General features: G+C 42.5%; 1 protein-coding gene across 1 annotated transcript in view; it reads left to right on the forward strand.

Annotated features, from left to right (window-relative positions):
• Window positions 1-16854, forward strand: part of LOC146062703 (uncharacterized) — a 44142-nt gene extending 27288 nt beyond the window's left edge. Inside the window, exons 3-4 of the mRNA XM_083174757.1 lie at window positions 14400-14451; window positions 16459-16854. Coding sequence (XP_083030883.1) covers window positions 14400-14451; window positions 16459-16478 — 72 coding nt within the window. The 3' untranslated portion in view covers window positions 16479-16854. The remainder of the gene's footprint in view (window positions 1-14399; window positions 14452-16458) is intronic.
• The last annotated feature ends 6878 nt before the right edge of the window (window positions 16855-23732 follow it).

Consider the following 23732-nt stretch of genomic DNA (forward strand, 5'->3'; position numbering starts at 1 on the left):
TTACATCTGCCCCACCTGCAGTGCACATGGTTTTGCCCATTTTGAGAACAAATTTGTACTGCGATCAGATCTGAATAAGGGCCTTAATGCCCCATTGTCCCAATAGGAAGCAAAATCCCATTTCTGTTTTGTTAATACAGATCCAAAACCTATATGAAATATAATGGTAAAATATATTGTGCAGCGTCACCCTGACATCTGACTGTAGATTCAATATGTAACAGCCTGTGAAATGTTTGTTCAGAAATTCCATGAAGTTTGCCTGTAGTTTAAAAGCGGTAATCATTAATTACAAGGCAAAACCAGGTCAATTTTTCCTTGTAAATGCGTACCCTCCAACATCTGCCAGAAATTGGTACAAATTCTGAAAGGGGCATGACCACAGGTGAACAGGGTGTGGTTATGCCAGCTTTTCTATACTTTCAATGGACAGTTGGAGAACCCAAAACCCGGTGCAAAGTCCTTATTGGCCGTTACAGGTTGAGTATCCCGTATCCGAGTATCCGTTATCCGAATTATTCCGAAAACCATACATTCCAGAAAGTGAAAAAATTTTTTTTTTTGCTAAAAACTCACTGGGGACATTTGTAACAGCACTACTGAGGGAATGATATGTAACTGCCATTATATATGTGCAAGAATATGATTGCTTGGCATTCAAATTCAATATCTGAGATAGTACACACATTTTGTTTCATGTTTTGAAACCTTGTTTTTTGAACAAATAAAATATATTTGTGTGTATTTTATGTGGTAATAAAATATATTTGTGTGTATTTTATGTGTTTATACAGCATACATGCAAGATACTTCAAAATACATCATTGAAATATTAAAATATTCCGAAATACGGAATAATCCGTTATCCAAAATTCTCCTGGTCCCGAGCATTTTGGATACGGGATACTCAACCTGTACCGTAAAAAGGTAGTGTACAGTTGGAGGGTATGTAAATACAGGCAGATTCACAGGAATTCCCCAGCAGGCTATTACATTTAGCCCAAGGTCTGTTAACATGTAAAGTGTAAAGCTGGGTACACATATGTACAATTTCATTTTTCTTGCGACCGTTCGATCGACCGAATACACGTTCGGCCGTCCAAAACATACGACCGTTCTGCGCGTACACATATGTACAATTTTACTTGCGACGTCCGATGTACTCCCGTCCAAACAATCGCAAGAAGAAGTATATGAGAGACCCTGTAACCCTTTGCCTGCTGTTTTAACTAATGTGTGTTTAATGCCTCACTGCCCAACACTTTAGAGGCATCACTTTAAGACATTAATCAATGTTGAAGTTTTAATAGTGTGTTATGGTGCCCTGCAAAGAGCTTCCAGCACACTCTATTAAAACTTCAGCATTGATTAATGTCTTAAAGTGATGCCTCTAAAGTGTTGGGCAGTGAGGCATTAAACACACATTAGTTAAAACAGCAGGCAAAGGGTTACAGGGTCTCTCATAATGCAGCATAACACCGTGCTTTGTCAAACTGTCAAGCATATCGATCGAACATGCGTACACACTTCACTTTTGTTCCGATATGGAGCCGTCCTGTCGGATGAAATATTAAGCAGCAAAGAACCTTCGACCGACCGACCGTGGACGGCCAAGAGCGTTTTTGGCCGTTTATCGATCGCACAGCAGCAATTGGGACAGCGTACACACCTATACAATCGAACGGCCGTTTGCCCCCAGATTGGAAGAACGGCCCGACGATTGTATATATGTGTACCTAGCTTTACACCTCCTCCTCATATCAAACCATGTTTAGGTCATCTGTCCTAATGAGGCCTGATCCAGGACAACCTGCTACAATGAAAAAAAACATGTAAGATAAGAGGAAACAGGGGGAAAGGAGTCAGGTTGATAAGTATAGTAATTCAGAGTATGAAGCATTGAGAAAGGGGGAGGGGAGGACTAAACTGCAACTATTCAAATTGTTCAGCTAATTGATTAATGATTTCCCATCCTGCATCATAAAGTACAGTATGTCATGTTTATCCTTTCACTATGGACTGAGATGATGATGTCCACAATGAGCACATTTCAGCTTAAAGCATTTTGCACAAAGTTTGTTTACTCAATAAATAGCATTCAGCCCCAAGGAGACAGATTTAGGGATATCCGAATACTCACAAGGAAGGAATGCTGGAGATTCATTGATGTGTAGGGAGCAATTTCCTCCATGAATCCTTTACCATCTGTCATTTATAGAATAATTCTTGCTCACCTTCTTTAATAATATCCAACAAATTTTCCTTGCAAGAGTTTAATTGTAATCCCAGGAAGAGCTATAGATAAAGAACATATTATGGAAATTAAAATGTCCAATGCAATTTATAGGAAGGTTTATGTAATATAATAGAGAAAAGTACATAAATATTGCCCCCACTGAACACTATACCAGACAGTTGGGAATATGCGGCTAAATAGATGCACAGCAAACCCAAACATTAACCAATAAGGATCTGGTTAGTGTTATACAGTATTAAAGCAAGATTAATTCATCCTATTTTTAGTTTTTTTTTTCATTAATAATATTTTTTTGTTTAATTGTGATTTTTATTTCAAATAATCTTAAAATAATGTTTTGCATATCAAGCGATGTTAAAACATGATGGCGTGGTTACCCTTGGAAATTAAGTAAATTGCTTGATGCTTGGCAAAAAGAGAACAAGCATAGCAACCAATCAGGATTCTGTGTTGCTTGGCCTCCGTTATAGGCCTGATTTACATGAATCTATAGCTGCATTCGCTATTTAAATTCTTCCCAGATTCACAACTGTAGAAATAAAGTCCCCTTTAGTATTTGTTTGTGCTGGAAAGTACACCCAGTTTCAATTATCATGGATGGTATAAATCCAATTGCATTTCAAAACTATCTGCCATAGACACATCACCGCTCTCACCATCGACACTTGCCCCAGCCTATGGCAGAGGCAGTGTCTTCTGATCTCTAGCTTACCATGGCCTCTGTGGCTGTGGTACTGCATCTGACAACCCGTGGCACTCCCATCAGATGCAGATATGTTTCAGGAGGGCAAAAAAATGTTCTTTGGCAACTCCAAAAGAAGTCAGGATAACCTACACTGGGTTCACAGGAAGGTCAGAATATTTAGCCTAAAGCTGGCCATCTACAGATCTATATTTTCTTTACCGAGGAGCGGTATGCTGCAATCCTCTCTTTCAAGGTTCGGACGGTTTTGCCCACATACACTTTGTGGCAAGGGCATACCTCTATATATATTCCGTATCTTGTATCACAGTCCATACGATGTTTAGCTCGTACGTTTGGCCAGTGGTCCTGTGCTGCCAGCTGCTGCCTGTGATGATGAATTTGCAGTTGATGCATCCAGAGCACTTAAAGGAACCTTTCTTACTACAAAAACAAGAGGGCAAGTGCAATTATATGTGCGCACCTTGTGCTAGGGTGGGTATCACCTAGGGGCGTTTCTCAGGCACCCAAAGACGTATGCAATAGAAGAAAGGTAGGTTCAACCACCACCAGCATAGGATAAATAAAATAGTACTTCCCTTCTGTGGGTATAATCCTTTCTCTGTATACACTTGTATATATCATGCGTTTCCTCTGCTCAACTTGTATTCATTTGTACATGAAAAAAGAGCATATACATGACATAGTGTATACTGTTTAATCTATAACATGGGGATATCACATACATATAAAAACATCAAAACATCGATATACAATTTGCACACAATAAAAAATTCCAAAGTGGCTAGTGCATCAGTTAAAGAACTTGGAGGTAGTTACCAGATGGCCAGTGAACCATAAATCAATATAGTTCAAAGTGAGCATGCAAGAATGATTCCACGATCGCCCGGGCACAATCAGGATCACACGCTGCTGCAGGATAAGAGTCCCCCAGTCCAGTCCAATGCCTCTGCCCGCCGACGCGTTTCAGACTCGATCTGAGTCCTTTTTCAAGGCTTATCCTTGTGTGCATATGTCCAGTCTTTTTATGTGGTTCAAATCTCGCGGTGTTACGCGAAAACCCCGGCACTTCCGGGTTCGCGGCACCGCGATGATGTGTGTGGCGGCGTCCCCGTCATCACGCATTGATACTCGAGATCCCGTTACTTCCGGGTTCGCGTAAACGCGCTGACGTTTGTAGTTGCGTCCGCGTCACTCTGTGATGACGCTCCGAATAGCTTCCTTCATCTACGCTATTCTAGGCTTCTCCTATACCCGGTCATGTGATCACTGCCACTCTCACATGATCGGGAGATGATGCCATTAATACATATTTGACTTCCGCCCATACAGACTGTGGGCATACGCAATTTACCTTGGATAAAAAGAAATGAAGAATGGAATAAATACATAATAAAGATACTATAAAAGACATGATTAAGATCTATTTAAAACCATTTATAAAAACCATTTTAACTCGAAATCTGAGTTAATGCCATTGGGTTTTAAAGTATTAAAATTGTAAATAGTTTGCATTTCTATCCTGGCCAGTTGGACATCTGTGTCCCTACGGCGGCAGTGTCCTTCCACATATTTGATTCCCAGGAATATCTTGATTTCATTGGGGGAACTATTGTGGTGTGTTTTAAAATGTAAAGGGAGGGAATGCGTTTCTATTCCCTTCTTGATATTCCTGATGTGCTCACTTAATCGGATCTTAAGTGGCCGGGATGTTCTACCAATGTAGAATAAGTTGCATGTACACCCAATGGCATATACCACGTTTTTGGTATTGCACGTAATAAATTTACTAATCTGATGTTCCATTCCATTGATGTTCACTTTTTCCACCTTTCTATCCCCTTTGATATTAATACATGCACAACAACTTCCACATCTGTGGAATCCCTTGGTTCTTATTTGACGTCTCTCCAAATTGGATGGATGCATACTTTTTGTCAAATGATTACCCAGATTGGCCACCTTCCTGTAGACGAAAGATGGTTTTTCAGGGAGATCCATACCTATGATGGGATCCATTCTTAATAGGTTCCAGTTCTTTTTAATGGAGTGTTCCAATTGCTTATGTTGTTGGCTGTAATTAGTAATAAAGGCATACTTTTTGTTATCTACCTGGACTTGAGGCCCTTTGTTTTGTAGTAGAGCAGCACGTTCAGTTTTATCCACTTTTTCTCTCTCCTTATCTATAGTCACTGGGTCGTATCCGCTTTCCTTAAATTTTTGAGCCATTACTGCAGTTTGATCTCTATAAGTCTGGTCCTCTGTGCAATTTCTTTTGATCCTTTTAAACTGTCCCTGTGGGATGCAGTCCAACCAGTTCTTATGGTGGCAGCTTCCCACGTGAATATAGCTCTGTGAGTCGGTTGGTTTGGTATATGTTTTAGTCTTCAAACCTCCGTTTTCTGAATAAATAGTGATATCTAAAAAGTTGACACACGACTCATTGATGTTAAAAGTGAATTCGATATTAAAATTGTTGGTATTCAGATAAGAACAGAAGTAATTTAAAAGTGATCTTTCTCCTCTCCATAAAAACAGAACGTCATCAATGTATCGGGTCCAGGACACCAGGTTCGCTCTGAACGGGTTATTATTCCATATAAAATCCCGTTCCCACTGTCCCATGAATAAGTTCGCATAACTTGGAGCGAACCTGGTGCCCATTGCTGTCCCGACCCGCTGTACATAAAAGTCACCCTTAAACATAAAATAGTTATTCTCTAAAATGAAGGTTACACCCTGTATTAAAAATTCCTGGAGATTAGTTTCTAAAGTGCTATTGGATAAAGTGCTTGAAATGGCGTCAATTCCCTGTTGGTGGTTAATAATCGTGTACAACGACTTCACATCTGCTGTTATAAGTGTGTATCCATCTTCCCATTCTAGGTTAGGTATTTTTTGCAGGATGTCTTTAGTATCTCGCAGATGTGACGGGTTACCCAATACCAAAGGTTGCAGGTAATAGTCAATAAACTCGGATAGATTAGACGTCACCGAGTCTATCCCTGCAACGATTGGACGTCCAGGGGGTACCAAGGGATCCTTGTGTACCTTGGGTAACACGTAGATGACGGGGATTACTGGTTCTGGTATCCACAAGAATTTGGATTCCTTCTCCGTTAGAGTGCCATTTCGTTGGTAAATGTCCAGTATGGTCTTGAGTTTATCCATAATTTTCTTTGTTGGGTCGGATCTAAGCTTCTGGTAGGTATTTTTGTCCCCCAGTTGTCGTAGGACCTCATTTTCGTACCACACTGTATCCATAACCACCACGCCCCCGCCTTTGTCGGCGGGTTTGATGGTGATCTCCTTATTTCCTTTTAAATCCTTAAGTGCCTTCTGTTCATTAGTCGTCAGGTTCGATTTCTTATTTTTGATGTTCATCTTTTTGACGTCGTCCTGTACTAGCTGGCTAAATGACTCAACCCAGTTCCCTTTGACATGAGAAGGAAAAAATATCGATTTCGGTTTGAAGGGTGTACTGGGTTGGACTTCCTCTCTATCCTCTAGGTTATTTGTTTTAAAAAAAAATTTTAAACAAATTTTTCGTATAAATTTATTAATATCAACAAAGGTGTTGAATTTATTTAATGCTGTGGTTGGTGCATATTTTAATCCTTTGTGTAGGACACCTTGTTCATCTATAGTGAGATTATGTTTGCTGATATTAAAAATTTTGACTTGTTGCCTAATTTCCTGACTGGGGATAGGGTTATTTTTTGGAGGTTTTTTGGGTCTTTTTCTGTCTCTTTTTTGGTGTTTAATTTTCCCCCCTCGTTTTCCCCTATTGGTCCTATTTCTCAATTGGGACGGTAAGTATGACGTTTCCCTAAAAAATGGGCATTCTCTCTGTCATGGGTAAGTGGTATGTACCGATTTTTGGGGTATCTGTCTCCTCGTTGTCTCCACTCTGCCGGACTGTCATTATGGTCTTGGGATCTCATCCTAGTTCTTTGCTTACTGAAGTAATCTGTATTTTTGAAATGCTCATAATTTTCATATCTTTTAAAATTACTTTTATGATGGTTCTGTTTAGAATCATACTCTATAGGGGATCTCCTTTCCCTTCTAAACTTTTTAAATTGGACTTTAGATTGGTATGTTTCTCTTGAGGGATGGTCTCTCTGGTTGGTATTATAAAATTCAGTCTGGCTGGGTCTGACTATTTTCTTTTTTGTTTTGGGTGTATTGAGGGGACAGGTTGTTTCATGTTCTATGTCAGAGGTTGATACATCTCCTTCCTCGTCATAAGTATCGTTTTGATTTTCTCTTTTGTCCCTTATGAGTTTACGCATCTTTTTGTCTAATAGGGCATTCTCGTTCTTTTTAATACTATTTTCTATCCTAGCTTCCAATACTTTGAATTCTGGCATATTCTCAAAGGGTACCACTAGATCTTTATATTTTTTGATCTCTTTTTCCAGGATGTTAAGTTCTTTCCTGCGTTCTCCTATAATGAGATTCATCAGCTCAAATGAGCAATTCCTAGTGATTTTCGCCCATTCATTTTGGAAGTCTTCTGATGCAGTATCAAAAGAGGCTTCTTTCTTAATTCTGAGACCTCTTGGGATGAGTTGGTGGGCAACGTACTGCTCCAGAGTAACTGTCTCCCACCATATTCTATTTTCTTTAAGGAGGATTTGTTCAAGTTTTTTCATTACACCTTCGAGACTCTCGTCTAGAAGTTCTATACGTTCCCCTCCATCTTTGAAGAGTTTCTCAAACATAGCTCTCCTGTTTTCTTTGTATTTGAACATGTTGCTGCACTAACAATTTACACTTTGTCGAGAAAGAGACAATGTACAAAAACAAGAGGGCAAGTGCAATTATATGTGCGCACCTTGTGCTAGGGTGGGTATCACCTAGGGGCGTTTCTCAGGCACCCAAAGACGTATGCAATAGAAGAAAGGTAGGTTCAACCACCACCAGCATAGGATAAATAAAATAGTACTTCCCTTCTGTGGGTATAATCCTTTCTCTGTATACACTTGTATATATCATGCGTTTCCTCTGCTCAACTTGTATTCATTTGTACATGAAAAAAGAGCATATACATGACATAGTGTATACTGTTTAATCTATAACATGGGGATATCACATACATATAAAAACATCAAAACATCGATATACAATTTGCACACAATAAAAAATTCCAAAGTGGCTAGTGCATCAGTTAAAGAACTTGGAGGTAGTTACCAGATGGCCAGTGAACCATAAATCAATATAGTTCAAAGTGAGCATGCAAGAATGATTCCACGATCGCCCGGGCACAATCAGGATCACACGCTGCTGCAGGATAACAGTCCCAAAAGACCCAAAAAACCTCCAAAAAATAACCCTATCCCCAGTCAGGAAATTAGGCAACAAGTCAAAATTTTTAATATCAGCAAACATAATCTCACTATAGATGAACAAGGTGTCCTACACAAAGGATTAAAATATGCACCAACCACAGCATTAAATAAATTCAACACCTTTGTTGATATTAATAAATTTATACGAAAAATTTGTTTAAAATTTTTTTTTAAAACAAATAACCTAGAGGATAGAGAGGAAGTCCAACCCAGTACACCCTTCAAACCGAAATCGATATTTTTTCCTTCTCATGTCAAAGGGAACTGGGTTGAGTCATTTAGCCAGCTAGTACAGGACGACGTCAAAAAGATGAACATCAAAAATAAGAAATCGAACCTGACGACTAATGAACAGAAGGCACTTAAGGATTTAAAAGGAAATAAGGAGATCACCATCAAACCCGCCGACAAAGGCGGGGGCGTGGTGGTTATGGATACAGTGTGGTACGAAAATGAGGTCCTACGACAACTGGGGGACAAAAATACCTACCAGAAGCTTAGATCCGACCCAACAAAGAAAATTATGGATAAACTCAAGACCATACTGGACATTTACCAACGAAATGGCACTCTAACGGAGAAGGAATCCAAATTCTTGTGGATACCAGAACCAGTAATCCCCGTCATCTACGTGTTACCCAAGGTACACAAGGATCCCTTGGTACCCCCTGGACGTCCAATCGTTGCAGGGATAGACTCGGTGACGTCTAATCTATCCGAGTTTATTGACTATTACCTGCAACCTTTGGTATTGGGTAACCCGTCACATCTGCGAGATACTAAAGACATCCTGCAAAAAATACCTAACCTAGAATGGGAAGATGGATACACACTTATAACAGCAGATGTGAAGTCGTTGTACACGATTATTAACCACCAACAGGGAATTGACGCCATTTCAAGCACTTTATCCAATAGCACTTTAGAAACTAATCTCCAGGAATTTTTAATACAGGGTGTAACCTTCATTTTAGAGAATAACTATTTTATGTTTAAGGGTGACTTTTATGTACAGCGGGTCGGGACAGCAATGGGCACCAGGTTCGCTCCAAGTTATGCGAACTTATTCATGGGACAGTGGGAACGGGATTTTATATGGAATAATAACCCGTTCAGAGCGAACCTGGTGTCCTGGACCCGATACATTGATGACGTTCTGTTTTTATGGAGAGGAGAAAGATCACTTTTAAATTACTTCTGTTCTTATCTGAATACCAACAATTTTAATATCGAATTCACTTTTAACATCAATGAGTCATGTGTCAACTTTTTAGATATCACTATTTATTCAGAAAACGGAGGTTTGAAGACTAAAACATATACCAAACCAACCGACTCACAGAGCTATATTCACGTGGGAAGCTGCCACCATAAGAACTGGTTGGACTGCATCCCACAGGGACAGTTTAAAAGGATCAAAAGAAATTGCACAGAGGACCAGACTTATAGAGATCAAACTGCAGTAATGGCTCAAAAATTTAAGGAAAGCGGATACGACCCAGTGACTATAGATAAGGAGAGAGAAAAAGTGGATAAAATTGAACGTGCTGCTCTACTACAAAACAAAGGGCCTCAAGTCCAGGTAGATAACAAAAAGTATGCCTTTATTACTAATTACAGCCAACAACATAAGCAATTGGAACACTCCATTAAAAAGAACTGGAACCTATTAAGAAGGGATCCCATCATAGGTATGGATCTCCCTGAAAAACCATCTTTCGTCTACAGGAAGGTGGCCAATCTGGGTAATCATTTGACAAAAAGTATGCATCCATCCAATTTGGAGAGACGTCAAATAAGAACCAAGGGATTCCACAGATGTGGAAGTTGTTGTGCATGTATTAATATCAAAGGGGATAGAAAGGTGGAAAAAGTGAACATCAATGGAATGGAACATCAGATTAGTAAATTTATTACGTGCAATACCAAAAACGTGGTATATGCCATTGGGTGTACATGCAACTTATTCTACATTGGTAGAACATCCCGGCCACTTAAGATCCGATTAAGTGAGCACATCAGGAATATCAAGAAGGGAATAGAAACGCATTCCCTCCCTTTACATTTTAAAACACACCACAATAGTTCCCCCAATGAAATCAAGATATTCCTGGGAATCAAATATGTGGAAGGACACTGCCGCGTATCCAACTGGCCAGGATAGAAATGCAAACTATTTACAATTTTAATACTTTAAAACCCAATGGCATTAACTCAGATTTCGAGTTAAAATGGTTTTTATAAATGGTTTTAAATAGATCTTAATCATGTCTTTTATAGTATCTTTATTATGTATTTATTCCATTCTTCATTTCTTTTTATCCAAGGTAAATTGCGTATGCCCACAGTCTGTATGGGTGGAAGTCAAATATGTATTAATGGCATCATCTCCCGATCATGTGAGAGTGGCAGTGATCACATGACCGGGTATAGGAGAAGCCTAGAATAGCGTAGATGAAGGAAGCTATTCGGAGCGTCATCACAGAGTGACGCGGACGCAACTACAAACGTCAGCGCGTTTACGCGAACCCGGAAGTAACGGGATCTCGCGTATCAATGCGTGATGACGGGGACACCGCCACACACATCATCGCGGTGCCGCGAACCCGGAAGTGCCGGGGTTTTCGCGTAACACCGCGAGATTTGAACCACATAAAAAGACTGGACATATGCACACAAGGATAAGCCTTGAAAAAGGACTCAGATCGAGTCTGAAACGCGTCGGCGGGCAGAGGCATTGGACTGGACTGGGGGACTGTTATCCTGCAGCAGCGTGTGATCCTGATTCTGCCCGGGCGATCGTGGAATCATTCTTGCATGCTCACTTTGAACTATATTGATTTATGGTTCACTGGCCATCTGGTAACTACCTCCAAGTTCTTTAACTGATGCACTAGCCACTTTGGAATTTTTTATTGTGTGCAAATTGTATATCGATGTTTTGATGTTTTTATATGTATGTGATATCCCCATGTTATAGATTAAACAGTATACACTATGTCATGTATATGCTCTTTTTTCATGTACAAATGAATACAAGTTGAGCAGAGGAAACGCATGATATATACAAGTGTATACAGAGAAAGTATTATACCCACAGAAGGGAAGTACTATTTTATTTATCCTATGCTGGTGGTGGTTGAACCTTTCTTACTGTCCAACCACGTGCCCAGTGGCGTAACTAGATACATGTGGGCCCCATAGCAAAAGTTTGTAAGGGCCCCTATTTATCACCTAATGCTGAAAAATATATACAGCACGTGTAACTTTGACAGGCAAAGTGGGCCCCTCTCAGCTCTGGGCCCCATAGCAGCTGCACCCCCTGCACTAATGGTAGTTACGCCCTTGCACGTGCCCACTCTGTCCACTCTGGGACTGATGTCACAATATGTTGTTATATATTCTGGCTACGTTTGTAGCAGAACAGGGGTGGTCTCCTGCATGATTCTCCCAATGCAGGGTCTGTACTTAGGATGTGCCAGTGCGCCATTATTGCAGCTCTTACTTTCCCAGATGTAATCGTATATGTGTTGGAAAAGACCATCCTATCCATCTTTTCCTCCTTTTTGGTCGCTTTCTTCAAAAGATCGTCTCTATTCAGAGCCAAACACTTGGATTTAGCCTCATTGATCTCTTTGAGGCCATATCCCTCTATATATATATATATATATATATATATTGGCTCTATGTTTTCATTGTGTTTTGTTTTCTTTTAATATACTTGCATACAACAAAACTATTCACAGTATTCATAAAATGATGTGCTATGTTTATGCAAATATTAAAAGTACTGTATGTGGCCAATGTCACACTTGTCCTTTCTTTATTTTTTCTTTAAACAGTAACAACTCTGACGTGGTCTGGGTCTGACCTAATGTCTTTTGGCAAACTTATATATATGAAGTCAGCAAAATATGATTGATGATTTCCTGGTCTATGATGAAGTCTTAAGCTGAGAATTGTGTATCACAGAGAGAGTTTCTTTCCAGTCAGACCAAACTGTACTAGTTGCCTGGCAATGGGGTGGAAAACATCATACAACCACTGCAATATCAGCATTATATAATTTCTGTATAAAGATGGAGGCGCTCCATCTGACTGGGATGCGCGAGTGTTTCACACTCACGCGTGTCCCAGTTTTTCGGCAGCGGGGGATGGAAACCCTGCCCGTCTCTGTTTCAAGGAGACATGCATGGTTAGGAAGAGGGGGGAAGGCCGCGGGGAGCTCCGTCGGAAGGGGACGCGCAAGTGTCTCTTGTGCCCGCGCATCCCTTTCCGGTGGCTGACAGGGGCTGGTGGGTGGCGATCCGACAGGCAGGGGAAAGGCAGGGGGCTGGCATAGGAAAAATGCAGGGGGATGTATTGGCGGGTGCCCTTCAAAGGTGCACCCACAGGATGCCGATGTCCTAAGATACTTGCAGGGTGAGGCGGCACTCCAGTCATAAAAAAAAAATACTGAAAGCCGAAACTTGGTAGACAACATTTCAGCACCTTGTATGTGGTTACCTAAGTTTACCACACCATATACCCCTTATACAAATCATGCAACACAATATTAACCCCCTTATACTGTACTTGCCTCTTACACATTATGCCACATGAATGAGCCAAAATTCACACCGACTGAGCCAAAATTCACACTATGGCACACAGATTGAGTCAAAATTTACGTTATGCCTCACATATTAAGGCAAAATTCCCATTTTGCCACATGGATTAAGCCAAAATACACACTATACCAAACAGATTGAGCAATAATGCACAATATGATTCATAAAGAGGGGCATTCTGCGCCAAAGGCGCGCATTAAAAATTTACACCATAATGCCCATTACATGTTAAGCCACACACCATAATGTCCATTATGTATTATGCCAAACACCATAATGCCTATTAAAAATTATGCTACATAAGTGCTGCTTACCTACATGCTCATTGCCAGGGGTTCCACATATTCCCTTTAGAATGTAAGCTCTCACGAGCAGGGCCCTCTCCCCCTAAATCAATGTTGGGTTTCAGGAGTAAAACCCACTTTATCTAAAATGTAAATATTACTACCAACTATTGTCTGTAAGTAATTGTGTTTAATCCTGAAAAAAAACATTAATTTATATCACTTTCCATCAATTTTAAATTGATTTAAACTAATGTAAGTAGACCATTAGTAAATAAACCCCTAACAATAATCAGCCATGTGACATAGCATCTGTGAGCTAAAAGCACATTCATGTGATGACAGCATTTTAATCTATGGCAGTTATTTTTAAAACACATCAGTTTATAATTTCCCTGCACAGATTCCAGCCAATTCCTAACTACAGTACTTCAAACTGATATCTATATAGCAGTGTAAAAATAAAGCAGCCAGTATTTACCCTGCACAGAAACAATAAAACACCCGTCTAACTCTCTCTGCACATGTTACATCAGCCCAGGGATGTTGACTTATACAGCCTCCTCTCCGGGAGAAGCCTGAAGAGGAGACTGTCAGCAGCACTACTGGGGGCGAGGCCTGATGGAGACATCATTAGTCCCTGCCCCCAGTAATGCAAATCCCGCAATTCTCGGGTCTCCAGGAGGGGCTAAATTGGCATAATAATTGTGCCACAATTTGCATATTTAACCTCGTCCGAAAAGCCGTGAATCGCGGCAATAACTCTGCCAGTGGGGAAATGTGGGAGTCCACCGGTATCCGGGAGGGTTGCCCAGCTTTCCGGGGGGCCGGGAGGGGGACCCGATTTTCGGGACCCTCCTGGCCATTCAGGGAGGGTAGGCAACCCTGCATCAGCCCCACCAGCAGTGCATATGATTTTGTCCAGGGGGGGGGGGCCAGGAGGAGACCCGATTTTCGGGACCCTCACAGACATGCCGTCTGGGAGGCATCAACCCCACCAGCAGAGCATATGGTTTTGTCCATTAGTGAGTGATTGTGCCTTTCCGAGTGAATCAGAATAACCCCCTGGTGTGCGTTATTAGTATGTGTAGTTTACAATTACTACTTATTGAATCATGTACTGTGAGCACAGGTGAAGTAAATATGAATTGCTGTTAGGAATGACATTTGTGTCTTTGTTTTCATATCTAGATCCACCGCTGTCAGAGTGGGGAAACTCTGGAGGAAGAGCTCATTCCTGAAAGTAAGCTAATAATACGTCCCCTTACATTGCTCAGCACTGTGTAAGACACATCATACATTACAGAGGTTTTATATGGGATGGTATGGGGATCCCAGGACTTGGAATGACGGCAGTCAGAAGACCGACAGCAGCCCCCCGATGGCCAGGATCCTGATACCTTTTAGTTAATTATGCTAACCCTCCCCTTATCCTCCCTACATGCAGCCTAACCCTAGCGCTCCCTCCTTAGTGCCTAACCCTAACCATCGCTCCCCTGCAGCCTAACCCTAGCACTCCCTCCTTAGTGCCTAACCCTAACCATCCCTCCCCTGCAGCCTAACCCTAGCACTCCCTCCTTAGTGCCTAACCCTAACCATCGCTCCCCTGCAGCCTAACCCTAGCACTCCCTCCTTAGTGCCTAACCCTAACCATCTCTCCCCTGCAGCCGAACCCTATCACTCCCTCCTTAGTGTCTAACCCTAACTATCGCTCCCCTGCAGCCTAACCCTAGTGCTCTCTCCTTAGTGCCTAACCCTAACCGTTGCTCCCCTGCAGCCTAACCCTAGCGCTCCCTCCTTAGTGTCTAACCCTAGCCATGCCTCCCCTGCAGCCTAACCCTATCACTCCCTCCTTAGTGTCTACCCCTAACCATTGCTCCCCTGCAGCCTAACCCTAGCGCTCCCTCCTTAGTGCCTAACTCTAACCAACCCTCCCCTGCAGCCTAACCCTAGCGCTCCCTCCTTATTGCCTAACCATAGCTCCCCTGCAGCCTAACCCTAGGCTCCCTCCTTAGTGCCTAACCCTAACCATGCCTCCCTGCAGCCTAACCCTAGCGCTCCCTCCTTATTGCCTAACCCTAACCATCCCTCCCCTGCAGCCCACCTCTAACCATACCCTCTTAATCTTAACTGATCCATCTTCCGCCAAGAGGTCTTCCCCCCTTCTGTCACTACAATGCTCTTTAGGCAAGCAGAATTGGAGTGAGATGGCTTCCTGAAAAAAGAGGGAATTAGAGAAAGAGAGAGCAGAGTGGGGAGGAACAAAAGTGAGAAAGGACTGTGTGTGATCAGGAGTGAGAGAGAATGTCACAGGGTGTCGATGAGAGGTAGAGAATGAGAGAGCGGGTGTTAGGCAGAGATAGGGGGTGGCAGAGAGAGAGAGAGATGAGAGATTGAGAGGGTGTGTCATGGAGAGAATGAGGGACAGGGAGAGATAATTAGATAAAGGGTGTTGGAGGGAAAGGGGGAGAGACAGGGAGAGAGAGAGAAACAGCGCCAGGTAAGGGTGGGGGAGAAATGGGAAAAAGAGAGAGGGGGAGTGTGGGGGAAAAAGGGGAAAGAGGGGGGCAGGAGGTGGGAAGAAATGTGGGGGAGGGGAAGTGAGAGAGAGGAAATTGAAAATTAGTGGACACAGAAAAAGAGGAGAGAGGGGACAGGGTTTGCAATGGTTGAGACAGGCATCATCTTTTAACAACTAACCCCCCCCCCCCTTCCAGGTACATTATATACCTTGCACTGTCCCCTCCTCCAGTGCAAGCAGTGCTCACTGCTTTGTACCTGGTCCTGCAGCAGTGATGGCCGGTGTCTTCCTCATTGCTGGGTCTTCCACGCATCTGTGCCGGGTCTCTGGTCCTCTTGCACATCAGTGTCGGGTCTCTGGTCCTCCCGCACATCGGAGCCATGTCTCTAGTCCTCCCGCTTGTCGGCGTAGGGTCTCACTGTCTTCTGTGATTCCGCCGTGGCCTAGATCCTGCCATCCAGCTCGGCAGCGCCAGAACAGGGTATCCGGTAATTTCTTTACCTTCGAGCCATAAGGAAGCTCTCCATATGGAATTTTAAAGACATTTCACTGTTGAAGAATTGTTGTTTGTGTACGAGTGTTGTACCTTTTGTACTTTAATTGTACTTCACTATATCTGCATTTCTTCCTGCATGGTACCATCCATACAAAACGGCGGAGAGGCATAAATCGTTTGATCCAATCAGCGCCTGATACAAGTTATGCATTATATTTTTCTGCAAAAAATAGCTCCTGATGAAGGCATGTGAACACGCCGAAACGCGTTGAGCAACAGCACCCGTATTCCAGCTCATCTTTGGAGAGAAATCCCATTCCACACCTTTCTCCAACTTTGGAGCCATTATACCAGACCTAATACGGACCAGTTCTCTGCCATCACTTTGGACCTCATTGGTGACTCCACACTGCGGGACTCAAGTTGGGTATAGTTATTCTACAAAACTGCACCATTCCAAATTGGAGTATCATTATTGGCATCCACAACTGGGCAATCCCTGGGACCTTGTATAAGCCCTTATTCAATCAAGGACATCCACCATTTCTGGTAATTATACATTCTATGGTGTTCCTGGGATAGCAATTGACTCTCTCCAACGCATTTGACTCTAGATGGAATTCACTCACAGTTTTATATTCCCCCCATTGTGTTTCTTGAGAATTCTCATATGAAATATACTTTGTGATAATTTTATTGATGTATTGTTTTTAATTTATTTGTAATAAATTTGCTATAATAGAAACCTAGCGCTGTATCATAGATTATTCACTTTTTGCTTTCGTACTTTTTGGGAGCCTCACACCCTCCCAATACAGCTGCTTTAGCAACACCTGTGGTTCACCCTCCTTTGCAATTATATTTTTCTGCACCTATTTCTATGAGGGGATAAGGAAATACCCTCCATACACAACCAGATAGGCTGCTGTGCGCACTGTTGGAGACCACCATACTGTGTCCTTACATCATTATTGTATGCTGCTGCCCCTAGGCACATCCTTATTGGCCCTTGCTGCCCCTAGGCACATCATTATTGGCCTACGACGAAAGAACAAAATTGCTGGCGCTTGACTCCGTGATGTATGTTAAAATATGATCAATATAGATTTTTGTTAATAAATAAAAAAAAGTATGTAAGATACCACAATTTGTATAGATGTAACACAAAGTGGAGGGTGAGGGAGGAAGGTTGATTCTCAGTATGGGTAAAGACCCGTGTATAAAGGTTTCTTTATGTTGGGACACCTTTACCGTTTCTCCAAAGGAAGAGGAGTTGTTAGGTTGCGTACCGTACTCACAATGCTATATGGTTTTCACCTCCCATCAAGGTACTGTATCTTTATATTTGTCCTCCTATTCTTGGAATCAGGTTTGATTAACTCGTTTTTAGGATGTGTTTTAAAAGGAGAAATAAAGCACTTTTAGATTGCAATCCTTAATTGAAAACCATATTGTTCAGGTCTAAGGAACCCATATACTGTAGCATACCAGACTCACAGGTCAATGTTTAACACTGTGTCTATAAAGGTTTCTTTTTTAAAGGATCACCAGCAGTGTGTAGAGGAAATTTATTCACTGGATGCATACCGTACTTACAGTACAAGATGTGTAATAAATCCTATCATGGTATCTTTTTGCAGACAATGTTCCTCAGTCTGCTCCAATAGCTTCATATGTGAGGCAGAGCTGGATTAAGCCTTCGGGGGGCCCGGGGCACTTTAGAAAGGGGGGCCCCCTCCTACTTGTCTTTACCGGCCGCAAACTGCATGGGAGACCTCTGTAGGAGCCCTGACAGGCTCAGCACTGCCTCTAATTAAAAACCCTCCCATGACAAGGCAGCTGCTGCTGCTATCCTACATGGGCCCGAGAAGCATATGATGAGCTCCACCAAGCAGAGCTCAGCACAAGCCTCTCAGCCTCTGACCTCTTGTGCAAAGTGTTATGGGACTTAGTCAACTCCCAGTAATGCATTGTGCAGACAGTGTGCCTTGACTCCTGATGCTCAACATCATTAATCATTGTCACATTGTCAGATAGGTGAAGTTGCAGCACTACCCCACTCCCATGCACAAAACCATTAGCTAAAAAAAAATATATTTTTTAAATACTTGCCAACCACAGGGGGGCCCTAGATAGAGGGGGGCCCAGGGTTACTGACCCCCTGTGCCCCGATTATAATCTGGCCCTGCACACAGTAGTGCAACTTTATTCACACTATATCATGCAATGGTGTCCCTTATTCACGTTGCATCACACAGTAGTACCACTTTACCTTATATACATTACTCCTCACATTATTCACATTATACCCTTAGAAAATAATCCTGAGAAAATATTGTATTTTAAGCACCTCCATGGCCACACTGCAACCCAGCACAAAGCAGTGTGTGCTGGGTAGAGGAGAAGAGCTGCAGCTGCTGCTGTCACTTAAGAGGAGGGGGCCTGGGGCCCCCACTGGGCCCTTCCATCAGACTTTGGCCTGGGTAATTTGTACCCCCTACCCCTTTCTCTCGGCACCCCTGATAATACCACACAATAATGCCCCTTACACATGACACACATTATTAATGTCCTTATAAACATAATGCCCCTTACACATTATGCCAAACTTTATTAATGCCCTTCATACACGTAATGACACACATAATGGCCCTTACACATATGTTGCACATTATTAATGCCCTTATACACATGACACACATAATGCCTGTTACACATATGTCTCACATTTTTAATGCATTTATACATGACACAAATAATGCCCCTTACACATATGCCGAACACTATTGCACAACCAACCCACCCGGAGACAGCACTCGCACAGCCGCTAACACTGTGACCTCTGCCTCTGCTTGGATACAGGTGTTTCCTCATACATCTTGCCTCAATAGGCCATGCAGCTCCTGGCCAGTTCTGCTAACGTTGGGTGCCTTATTTGCATTGTTATGTGACCAAGACACACAAGGAGCTTCTGATGATTAAAATTATATGCGGCATAAATATATTCTGTGTGCGACTGTAGCTGTACCTGCATACGGAATGCTATGTTACAGTGATTTCCATGAATACATTATTTCATATGCAGATACAGCCTCAGTCACACACAGAATATAGGTATGCAGTATATAATTTTAATCTAGGCATTCCAAACTCCCTAGGCATTTGACTAGTTTGCCTATGCCTAGGGCCCGCTCTGCTTGGAAATTCATAATCACAATAACAATCAGATGTGAATATATGTATTTTTGGTAGCTTCCTCCAGCCTGAGGGCTCATACAGTAGACCAACAAGAAATATGTTGAATCATAATGAGTACATATGCTTTCAGTTTTACTTCCAAGAAAACAGTTGATTTAACTAGATGAAAGGTTGTAAAGATGAAGAAGCAATGAACACATTAATACAATGAGGGGGTGCTGTTCCCATTACAACCCCTGTGCTCCCCTTTCGTGGGGTTGCTCTCAGAATGGCCCGTAAGGTATTTTATTGGAATAGATGACATTTTTGAAGTATGATAAGACTCTGGGCATAAATAATACTGTACTTCCATTAGTATTATTTGTCATCACTTTTATTTGTTACATCTGCTTTTAACAAAAGTTTGTGCTCTCGTGAGGATTCGTGGAAGGCTACAAATATGTGTATTTTATTATGAAAGACACCAGCATAATGAAATACTTGAATGCAATACTTTTCCAAGGCTCCATTTCCCATTCATATATACTGTACACATTAGCTATGAAAATAAAAATGACACTGCAGTATTCACTGAGTGTCCACTTCATTAGATAAAAGTGAGGGGGAACTGGGAGGAACTGAGTTCCACCACCTCTAATGGTAGGGGGAACTAGTTCCACCTCCTGCATGGCCCTGCACAGTAATTCCAACAGAAAAGACTGTCCCCTCGGCTTTCTTTTCTGGCACAGCATATGTGATTTCAAGCTGTCGCAAGGTACTTTTGCTGTGGGAATTATGTGTAAGGGGCTGTACTACTATAGGCATTCTGTAGAAGCAGCGCTACTGTGTTACATACATGGTATACAGAGTACTACTGTGCAGTGTAAAGTGAGTAAGGGACACTACATGTGGTGTAATGTGAATGAGGCTTTGGTACTGTGTGAAATAATTAAAATTGGGGATACAATTGTATGAACACTGTCCCTCCATAAAGAATGGGAGGTAGGGCATAAACTTATAGTTTTGAAAGGGGGTACAAAATCCTGGCACTGGCCCAAGTTCGCCTAATTTGAAGGGGGGGGGGGGGGGTGTTGATGACAGTGGAAAGGAGTTCCACCACCTCTCCATGACCACCTTAAGCCCCGGATAAACCTATAAAACTGTATCATTAAGGCAAATTAATAAAAGCATTTAAAAGTGATCAAAAGGTTATTTTGTTGTTCAGATTAAACTGAACTGCATAAAGGGCAAGATGTGATCGCTGTGACTGAAGTTTACAGATAATTGTGTGGAAAGTAAAAAATATACAATACTGGACAATAATATAAAACCTCCAACCTCGCGTTGGCTTGGGTAAGTGCTGCCCCTCACAAGATGGCCACACCCTCACAAATATTGAGGCAATGGCCTCCTTATCATCAGTAATCTGCTGTGAGGGGGCAGCTATTTTGCAAGGGACATTTTCATGGTCACAGGAGGGCACCAGAACTGCAGACAAGTAGATCTGCAGGTCCTGGCTAGAGATGCGGCTGCAGCAGACAGACGGAGGAAGCGGAGTTGGGGGGCTTAACTTTTCTGGTGGTGGGGCGCCCAGTTTTTGTTATGCCACTAATGGGCCTGATTTAGAGTCAGTTGCAGTTTTGCAGCAAGATGCAACTGCAACTGCTTTCTCTAACATGCACAACTATGGTAGCCCCCTGCCTGAGCCAGCCTAGCTTAGAGGGCAGGCACAGGAGCGCCATTTTCCAATGGCTACATGTGATCATCCACTGCAATCCCCCTGCAAAAACGGTCTGGACACACTTGCATTGTCCGGACCTGCCCCCCCCCCCCCCCCCCCCTTCCCCCCACACTGCGTCACTGTCCAGCTAATTGTACAAAAAGTGTGAAATAGTCACATTTACACCATTGTGGGCCAACCTGATTTAACCCTATATCTTGAAGCTTGTAGTGGATGGGCTACAGCATCAGACAACTCCTAGTTCCACTTCTGTCAGCTAAAAACAGGAAAATGAGGCTACAGTGGGCACAGGCTCACCAACACTGGAAAGTTGAAGACTGGAAGCCTGTTGCTTGGTTTAATTTTTGCTATAACAAGCAGATGGTAGGGTCAGAATTTGGAGTAAACACCATGAATCCATAAACACATTTTACCTTGTGTTAACAGTTCAGACTTGTGGTGTTGTAATGGTGCTGGAAATGTTTTCTTGGCACACATAATGTAGAATCTTGCACGTTGTTCTTATTTTGTGGTTTAAATGTGATCTTTGTGGTGGGAATGATGTGTCCAGTAGAGTAGTCCATCTCTCAGAGTATTTCTCAAATCAAAGTGTGCATTAAACATGGCAGAACCATTCCTATAGCATTTGTCTAACAGGAGCTTTGCAGTAGGTACTGCTCTTTCTACTAATCTGCTGGACTATGGCTAGTGAGGTGACATCTTAGATGACCGATTCACTGGTGAAAGAGTTTAACTCCCCTTGGCATGATGTGCAAGTAAACATTGTAGGGGGAACAGACAGAGAAAACCTGCTTAATGTCAACAGCCATAGAGGTCCAAAACAGGGCACCATAGCCCCTGGTAGGCAAATCTCCTTTTCATTTGGGCACACCTTGTATACCATCCGCGGTCCCTGCCGTGTAGTGTGTTTGGGGCTTTAGTCAGAAACAAGGGCTGAAAGCAACAATCCAGGCTAGTGCCCTGTAGGAGAAGAAAGACTTGAGGTCATGAGATAGCAACCTCAAGGAAAAAGAAAACCCATGCAGGACAACACAAGACAACCACTGGCAACTGTCATCAGTCAGTTTTGCATCACATGCAACTCCATGTGACTAGAGTAGAGGACATGCTACTCCATACGACTGGAGTAGAGGACATCAAGCTCCAGGGCATCCAGGTCCACATCTGCATCAGGAATACTACTTCTGGGACGTGAGCACGTGATAAGGTGTCAGCAGCATTGAAATGGTACTAGAGCATAAAACATTGAATTCGTATTAAGCAAATATGCAGAGGTTTGAGGAGAATGGTGATCAGAGGTTAGTGGTCTGTCTTAACCAGCTCTGGATGCCCATAGATAATTATTTTTTTTTGAGGTCATCATAAGTCAATAACAAGCAAAAGGGTGTAGGAGGGAAGACCCCTAACTGCAGCCAGATGAAGTCCTCCTGGGTTTACCACACCCACTACAGAATATTTGGAAACAGGAAACCCAGCTACATGTGATATCTAGCAAAGGCACACAGCACCATTTGAATTACTGAGGAGAGTTCCGGTCCGAATGCTCATATATATATATATATCACAAAGAAGGAATGTGGCCCTTTATGTTGCGCTATAGTATTGGCAGCACCTCGATAGAACCTCGCTGTTAATGAGGGCCAAGTGAATAGATATAAAAGAAAGGTATAGAAGTGCGCTCTAAATGTTCACCCTATAGATGGAGCCAGCTCCATCTTTGCAGTGGATGGCGATTCTGCCGCCATCCACTGCCAGTGGCCGGCTACCAACAGGGGCGTGCACGAGATGCTCACGCGCCCCATGGCAAAGGAGCTTGGCGGGGGTCCCCGCTTACTCCCCACTGGTCCCTCTCGCCGCCCCGACACCCCCCCTTCCCCCGAACCGGGCAGTGTCTCCCTGAATACTGGGATGCGCGTGCTAGTGAGACGCACGCGCATCCCAGTGTCTATCGTCAGCGCGCCAGAGAGGAGTCTCTGGCGAGCGCCGGGCAAAGATAACGCCGGCTACATCTGTATGACCAAAATGAAGGAACATTTTTTTAGTTTTATTTTAGTCTAGTTGACTTCAAATCATAGACGGAATCCAAATTATATATATACACCCGCAACTACTTCCTGTTTATTGGGGAGATTTTTAATCAGAAGCGAGGGTGTGCGATGGGTTCTTGCGTGGCACCGAGCTACGCTAATGCATATATGTTTAGTGTGGAGCAAACTGTCTTTTTCTCCGATCCCGATATTGCGCAGCATCTCACGATGTTTTGTAGGTACATCGATGATATCTGCATTGTGTGGTCAGGAGATAAAACATCGCTTGTTAATATGCTTTCCAAACTTAATGACAAAGACACTGACACGAAATTTACTTTTGAATTTAGTGATAAACAAGTTCATTTTTTGGATGTCAACATTCTACTTGACCAAAACGTAATATCTACATCCCTCTATCATAAAAAAGTGGAACGAAATACCCTCCTACAGGGTGGTAGTTATCACCCACCGGCCTTGAAAAAAGGTTTACCCTTTTCTCAATTTTTACACATTTGGCGTATTTGTACAGACCCCCAGGTAGCCGAAATTGAGATGGATG

Source organism: Crinia signifera, chromosome 3, assembly GCF_055691185.1.
Source record: "Crinia signifera chromosome 3, ASM5569118v1, whole genome shotgun sequence".
In the NCBI taxonomy this organism is placed as follows: domain Eukaryota; kingdom Metazoa; phylum Chordata; class Amphibia; order Anura; family Myobatrachidae; genus Crinia; species Crinia signifera.